The sequence below is a fragment of the Rhinopithecus bieti genome, unplaced genomic scaffold (assembly GCF_001698545.2).
Source record: "Rhinopithecus bieti isolate Rb0 unplaced genomic scaffold, ASM169854v2 scaffold_13348, whole genome shotgun sequence".
NCBI classification, from domain to species: Eukaryota; Metazoa; Chordata; class Mammalia; order Primates; family Cercopithecidae; genus Rhinopithecus; species Rhinopithecus bieti.
In genome coordinates this window covers 6,629,810-6,638,003 of record NW_016808764.1, presented here as the reverse complement: position 1 = coordinate 6,638,003, position 8,194 = coordinate 6,629,810, and the positions used below count along the sequence as shown (strand labels likewise).

At 44.2% G+C, this 8,194-nt stretch overlaps 1 protein-coding gene across 1 annotated transcript in view; it reads right to left on the bottom strand.

The window, feature by feature from the left end:
- PRKCB (protein kinase C beta) overlaps nucleotides 1-8,194 on the bottom strand; it is a 397,470-nt gene that overhangs the window by 184,686 nt on the left and 204,590 nt on the right. Inside the window, exon 6 of the mRNA XM_017887175.1 lies at nucleotides 3,893-3,908. Within this exon, the coding sequence (XP_017742664.1) occupies nucleotides 3,893-3,908 (16 nt within the window). The remainder of the gene's footprint in view (nucleotides 1-3,892; nucleotides 3,909-8,194) is intronic.

The window sequence follows — 8,194 nt, the reverse complement described above, 5'->3', positions numbered from 1 at the left end:
AAAAAAAAAAAAAAAAAAAGTATAGGAAGTATAATACACCTATAGAAAAGTGTATAAATCACAATTTTACAGCTTGAATTCTCACAAAGGAAATTCACCTGTGTAACCAGTTCCCATATCAAAAATTAGAACATCACTAGTTCTACAGAAGTCCCGCATGCTCATTTTCTCATTTTAATTCAGTGTTTTTTCTTTTCTTTTTTTCTTTCTTTTCTTTTCTTTTTTTTTTTTTTTTTTGAGACAGAGTCTCACTCTGTCACCCAGGCTGTAGTGCAGCGACCTGATCTCTGTTCACTGCAAACTCCACCTGCGGGGTTCAAGCGATTCTCATGTCTCACCCTCCAGAGCAGCTAAGATTACAGGCATGCACCACCACACCCAGCTAACTTTTTGGATTTTTTTTAGTAGAGACAGGGTTTCACCATGTTGGCCAGACTGGTTTCGGACTTCTGGCCTCAAGTGATCCACCCTCCTCAGCCTCCCAAAGTGCTGGGATTACAGGTGTGAGCCACCACGCCTGGCCTAATTCAATGCTTCCAACAACTGCCTAGTATCACATAAAATGGGTACCCCTTCATTAGGCTGATGTTTCATTTGTATCTCAAAGAAAACATCAATAAACATGCTTGTTCTAGACTTTATTTCTTTGCATGCCAGTGTTTCATTTTAAAAGAACAGATTTCCTAAAGGAAAACATGAGAGTCAAAATGTTCATATGTATACATACTTTAATAGACATTGCTGGACCACTGTCCCCAAAGGTAGTCACAAGTCACAGCCCTGCAGGTCCCGGCAGTGCCCACTTCAGTGCAATTCCTTAGACATTTGGGAGCCATGACTGCGCCCAGCACATCCTGAGGGCCTCAGACGCTGGCCTGGCCTTGATAATTCTCATGATCAGGGAAGAAGAGAAGGAATATTGAATAGCAAGACGTCAGCTTCCCTACATCTCCTCAGGTCTAGTATCCCAGAACTTCAGTGCCCGAGACACTCACCTCAACCTAACAAACTGATAGGCTTTGAAGGAAGGATGGGCAAGAGACCCTTCTTCCCCTGGCCTCACGGGGTGTGCAGACAACTGTCAGTCATACACTGAGAAAGATGGTAGATGTTCCATACACAGAGATATGATTTAACTGAACTTCATTACAACAATACTTTAAAACAGCAAAATAAGGCAGGTTTGTTGAGTTTTTAAAGACATTTTGCTCTTCAGTGAATACATAACAAAAAATTGTAAACAAGAATTTCCAATTTTCAAATTTTCTACTTTACTGCATTATAACTCCTCAAAAAAACAAACAAAAAAATTGAACAACTATTAAGTATGATGTCATCTAAGGGATCTTAGGTATAATGGACATCCCAATAGCCAGAGTTCATGGGTATGCACCGCGGTGTGTGGGGACATGAGGGCATTTCTCTGGTTCATACCTTCCCTTGGATCCTCAACAGCAGCTGTGACATCAAAAAACAGAATTAATTTGATAAGGGTTAGAATGACGAAGTCATATGCATTTGTCAAAACTCAGCCATTGTACACTTAAGACATCATCGGGCACAGTGGCTCACATCTGTAATTCCAGCACTTTGGGAGGCCAAAGTGGGAGGATTGCTTGAACCATGGAGTTCAAGACCAGCCTGGGCAACACAGCAAAACCCCTCTCTAGAAAAAACTACAAAAATTAGCCGAGCGTGGTGGCTCATGCCTGTAATCCCAGCTGTTCTGTAGGCTGAGGTGGGAGAATCAATTGAGCCTGGGAGGTCAAGGCTGCAGTAAGCCATGATTACGCCACTACACTCCAGCTTGGGTGACAGAGTCAGACCTGGTCTCAAAAAAAAAAAAAAAAAAGATTTGTGTGTATCATTGTATGTACATTTCACCTAAAAGTTAAAAAAAAAAAAAAACCCTACAAATAAATTTTGAATTCTATTGATGTTGGGCATGCTGAAGTGCTTAGGGGAAATCGAATTGGTCTCTGCAGTTTACTTTGAAATGTGTCAAAAATAAGACAGATTGATGGATGGAGAGCGAGTTGGATGGAAATGTGATAAGCAAGAGTGGAAAACGTTAATGACAGAATATAGGTGGTGGATAAATGAGTGTTCGCTGTAAAATCCTTTCAACTTAGTTCAAAATAAAGCCTTGGGAAAAAATTACAAACCAATAATGTAAAAGGGAAGGGAGATCTACCAGAACTGGGCCCTATCCCCATCCTGTGTGTGACCTGGAGAAGTAACCCTTTCTCTGGGCCTCAGTGAGCCCAACTGGTCTCTGCTGCACCTTCCATTATGAACAATGACAGTACTGTGGTTTTACAAATAGGAGAATCTCTTGAGAGAGCCTCTGAGGGGGAATGGCTTTGAAGGCAGAGACTGCCCCCTAGTGGGCCCTCAAGGCCTAGTTTATAATAATTTTCTGTCTCTGCAACTGACGCATGGCTGGGCAATATTACACAAACCCCCACGACACAAGTTTACCTATATAACAAACCTGCACACGTACCCCCAAAATTCAAATAAAAGTTAAATAAAAAATAAATATTAAGCTATCTGGATTTTTTTTCTTGTTTACATTGCCCTTTTTCTTCCCAATTCTTTTTTTTTTTTTTTTTTTTTTTTTTAGGCAGAGTCTCATTCTGTTGCCCAGGCTGGAGTGCTGTGGTGCAATCTCAGCTCACTGTAACCTTTGCCACCCAGGTTCAAGTGATTCTCCTGTCTCAGCCTCCCAAGTAGCTGGGATTACAGGCGTCCACCACCACACCTGGCTAATTTTTGTATTTTTGATAGAGATGGGGTTTCGCCATGTTGGCCAGGCTGGTCTTGAGCTCCTGATTTTAGGTGATCCAGCCGCCTCGGCCTCCCAAAGTGCTGGGATTACCAACGTGAGCTACCACACCCAGCCTCTTTGGTACTCTTTCTCTTGATGTGAGGATGTCAGATCTTAAGAAGGATTTAAATACCACAATATTGGGAGTACCTAAGTCTGTCAGGGAGATGTTTCAGTGTAAAAAGTTTCTGTATAATGCAATACAAAGGTAATATATATAAAGGTAAATATAAAGATAATATAAAGGTAAGAATATCGAATGGGAGTTCCAAAGAGAAACATTTTAAAAAATGGTTATTTCTGCTTTTCCTTTTGGGAGATAGATATAAGGGTGGACATGGTTAAGCATTTGGAGGTGGCTGTAATATAGATGGGAGTATAAGTAATAGATGCCAGTTGTTATGTTGATATGTAGATACTGAATTGAAAGAGGGTTAAATAAGATATTGTTGGCTGGGTGTGGTGGCTCACGCCTGTAATCCCAGCCCTTTGGGAGCCGAGGTGGGCGAATCATGAGGTCAGGAGATCGAGACCATCCTGGCTAACACAGTGAAACTCCATCTCTACCAAAAATACAAAAAAAGTTAGCTGGACATGGTGGCACATGCCTGAAGTCCCAGCTACTTGGGAGGCTGAGGCAGGAGAATCGCTTGAACCTGGGAGGCGGAGGTTGCAGTGATCTGAGATTGCACCATTGCACTCCAGTCTGGGTGACAGAGCAAGACTCTGTCTCAATAGAAAAAAATATATTGTTGCATGTATGAACACACAGGCTTCATAAACCTTGGGAGCATTTTACAACTCTGATCTGGACATGGTATTGCCTGACCTCATGACACCTATGGGCATCATGATGTCAACATGGTTTCCTGGGATACTACAAATTCCACTCCTCCGTGTCTTTTCTGCATTGTCCAGGGAACAAGGTGGTCATGACTGCAACAAGCAGGTCTCAGTCCCAGTAACACTTGCTGTTGACCTTGGATCTGGTACTTAAGATTTTCTGCGTGTTGTACCTCCCATAAGAATAATGGTATAAATTGCTGACCTTCAGCTCCTGACTTCAGGAGGCACTGATCTGAGGACCATCTGTGAAAGCCTTATATCTATCTATCAGGATCCTCCAGGGGTTTCTCATCCATACATACAGCCATTGAGTCCATAAATATTTAGTGATGCCCACCTTGCTAAGTGCTGGGAATAGAACGGCAAGACACAGTCTTGCCCTCATGGAGCTAATGCTTTGTACGAGATGCAGACACTAATCAAACTCAACATAAAATCACCCCTTTCACAAGGCCAACCTCAAGTTACCATGAATGTCTACAAAAGGGGGAAGTCGGAAAAAGCTCATTAGATGGTGAAAATGAGCTGAGATCAAGAGGAAGAGTTAATTGCTAGTAAAAGAGAAGATGGCAATGGCAAACATTCTAAACAGAGAACAGAACAACAGATGTCCTATAGTGTGTGGCGGTCTGCAGAGGACCAGGGATTAAAAGAAAGGGGGAGGAGACAGTGAATAAAGAATGAGACTGCCATATTAGATTTAGTCTGTTACAAAGACAATGGGAAACCATTGATGGGTTTTTAAAAGGAGGAGAACTGATCAGATTTATTCTCATCTTGACCTGCCAAAACACTAAGAACAGATGTATGAGCTCAATTTCAGTAGCCAGGCAAGTTAGAAAACCTTTCACCTCTCTAGAGATGCTGAGATTTCCAAAGACCATATGGTTCCAAAGACCAAAATGCTCAGGGCACACAGCAGTGTCCTGGACTGGTGGTCAGTGGAAAATCCTAATACTGACCATGCTTCTTGGGTCTGAATGAGGTGGGGCCATTCCACAAACACCACAAGGCCACTTCTGGCCTGGCAGAAGGACCCCACACAACCTTTAGTGCTCCCTCCTCTCTGATCTGTCTGGCCAAGATCAAGGAGGAGGGGGCTGGAGTCCCAGCAATGAAACCACGAAGACAGTCAGGAGACCAAGGGAAACTTGAGTGTCCTGGATGCTGTTGGACCCTGCCCAGCTCCCCTCCATGCTGGCCAATGCACCCATCCCCTGAGTGTTGTGTGTGATGGCTGTTAATGGCTCACAGTTACCCCCATGTCCAGATAACTGCCCTCAACTGCACAGACGCCTCCTCACCTGGGAGGTTACTCTACCTTCCCACCTCCATCCCCAGCAGCCCACAGCAGTGACTGACTATATTAGTCAGCTCAGGCTGTCATAATAGAATGCCACAGATTGGGTGGCTTAAACAACAGACATTTATTTCTTTACAGTTCTGGAGGCTGGGAAGTCCAAGATTGAGGTACCAGCAGCTTCAATTCCTGGTAAGGACTCACTTCCTGGCTTGCAGATGGTCACCTTCTTGCCGTGTCCTGCCTTTGGTGGAGATAGAATGATCTCTCTTTCTTCCTCCTCTTAGAAATCCACAAATCCCATTATGAGGGCCCCACCCTCACGACCTCATCTAATCCTAATTATCACCCAAAAGTCCCATAGCTCCAAATACTATCACACTGGGGGTGGGACTTTAAGACACAAATTTGGGGGAGCCACAGTCATCCCCTTGCACTGACTGACCTGGAACATGACAGACCAGCCCCCTCACCTCAAGGTGGGACTGACTCTGTGCTACAGTGTTTGGTGCAAAATTCCACCAGATACCAGGCTGAAGAAGACTTCCGCGGAGACCACACCCTCCCTGAGCTTTTTCCCTGTCCGAGGAAGGAAACATGGTTCCTTCACTTCTCTTTTCCCATGAGCAGCCCAGTAAATCACTGGAGCAAAATCCCCATCTTGGCTCTATTTTTAGAGAACTTGGCCACAGCATCAGGGCTGTCTTCTACTGTCAATCAATCAACAAGCCCGTGCTGAGTACAGGCTGTGCCCAGCATGGTGTATGGGCAATTGCAGGGCACTGTGACACGGGGCCAGAGGCCCAGGTGCTCATCCCTGCTCTGCATGTGACACTGGTCGGGGTATTCAGCCTTGCTGAGACTTCATTTTTCCTTCCAATGATGGCACCAACACAGCCTTCCTTGGATGGTCCAATATCAAAGCACTTGGAAAAGCACACAGTGCTATTAAACTTCTTTATAGATTTGCCTGTCCTGAACATCCCAAAGAAATGAAATCCTACAATATGCCAGGGTCTCTCCATGTTTGCCAGGCTGGTCTTGAACTCCTAGCCTCAAGCAATCCTTCTGTCTTGGCCTCCCAAAGTGCTGGGATTACAGGTGTGAGGCACCACACCTGGCTTGTTTGCTTGTTTGTTTTTCTTGTTTCTGTTTTTGTTTTATGAGATGGAGTCTCACTCTGTCACCCAGGCTGGAGTGCAGTGGTGCAATCTCAGCTCACTGCAACCTCTGCCTCCTGGGCTCAAGTGATCAGGAGCTCCTGCCTCAGCCTCACGAGTAGCTGGGATTACAGGCATGCACCACCACACCTGGCTAATTTTTTGTATTTTTAGTAGAGATGCAGTTTCGACATGTTGCCCAGGCTGACTCCTGAGTTCAAGTGATCTACCCACCTTGGTCTTCCAAAATGCTGGGATTACAGGCATGAGCCACTGTGCCTCGCCTATTGCTTTTTTTCTTTTTCTTTTCTTTTTAACGTCTTGTCTTAAGCCATCCAGTTTGTGGTATTGTGTTATGGCAGCCATAGCAAATGGATACACCTCCTACCAGTGTGTCCTGAGAATCAGGGGCTTGTGATCCAGGCTCTCGAAGGTCACAGCATATCTATGATTAAGGGGGAAGACTTTGACTTTGAACTTGAAGAAATGTTGTACTATACCACATCAGAACAAAGACTCCCTAAGGAATGCCCATAAGGGGTGCCCTAGCCAAACCACAAAAGGAATAAATATGGTGGAGGGCATAGAGAATAAATATGGTGGAGGACATAGAGAATAAATATGGTGGAGGACATAGAGAATAAATATGGTGGAGGGCATAGAGAAAAAATACAGTGGAGGGCATAGAGAAGCGAAACTAAACTTAAAAAGAACCTAGTCTATAGTACTTTTGAGTGAAACAGACCTAGGTGAGGAAGTGTATTTTCTGATGGATAGAATGATAATAACTTACCTCATTTGAGTTGTTGAAAAAACATCAATCAGATACTGCCTCTAAGTGCTTTTCACAATGATTAACACATTTTTAAAACTCAACACATGTCAGCTATTGTTTTATTATTACCGCAAATGGTGTGAGCTCTTGGAGTATAACTTCTCTGAGCCGTGGCTTCTTTGTTCATAAAACAAAAGTAATAGAAGATCGGGCGCAGTGACTCACAGCTATAATCCCAGCACTTTGGGAGGCCGAGGTAGGCTGATCCCTTGAGGTCAGGAGTTCTAGACTAGCCTGGCCAACATGGTGAAACCCTGTCTCTACTAAAAATACAAATATTAGCCAGGAGTGGTGGTGTGCGCCTGTAATCCCATCTACTCAGGAGGCTGAGGCAGGAGAATCGCTCGAACCTGGGAGGTGGAGGTTCCAGTGAGTTGAGTATTTGGCAGGAGGCGGCTGTGGTAGGTACCACTGCACTCCGGCCTGGGCGACAGATGGAGTCTCCATCTCAAGCAAGAATAATAGAGATTTTGCAATGTTGTGAAGATGGAAAAAATAACAGGTAAGGTTTAGAGCACCGCACATTCCATGTGATCCATAAATGTTGCGGCCTTCAGTCATGCTTTGGAATGAGTGTAGTTCCCAGAGAATGACACCAGAGGGAAGCAGAGTCTTATTTTTGTCTCACCAGCATCGGGACTCAGACAATCAGTGGGAAAAACTGGCTTCTCTTGAACCTGCAACTGCGGGATTTCCCCTGGGGCCTCCAAGCATCCCACTGGGAGGCAGGCAACCACTTGGAGAAAAACATAATGATGCAATGGATTGCACATTTTCTAAAATCTCACTGGGCTTCACAAAATCTCAAGTTTAAAAGAATTATATTGTACAGGGATAAGTATTTTTCAGCTTTTACAGTTTACGTAAAGCCCCTCCCCAACCCAGGGCTCAGCACATCAGAGCTACTGAACCAGTCTGAGGCCTCAGAAATAGACTAATTTTTGCAAAATTAATCTCTTCCACAATCAATTTCCTGAGTTACTAATTCATAAACCCTTGTTTATATTCATTAGATATATAAAGTCAACAGTAGTTTGTCACCAGCCTTCGAGAAGAAATTCCTGCAAAGTTTTAGCTCCACTCCCAGCCGGCTCAGTGCCGGTTACACCGGGGCTTATGGCTGAGTATTCCTCAAGCCAGTGCAGCTGAGTTCCAATTTTGCTTGAACTTCTCACATCAGAGCCAAGTATGTCTTGAATGCTGGGATAAATGAGTGACAGCCC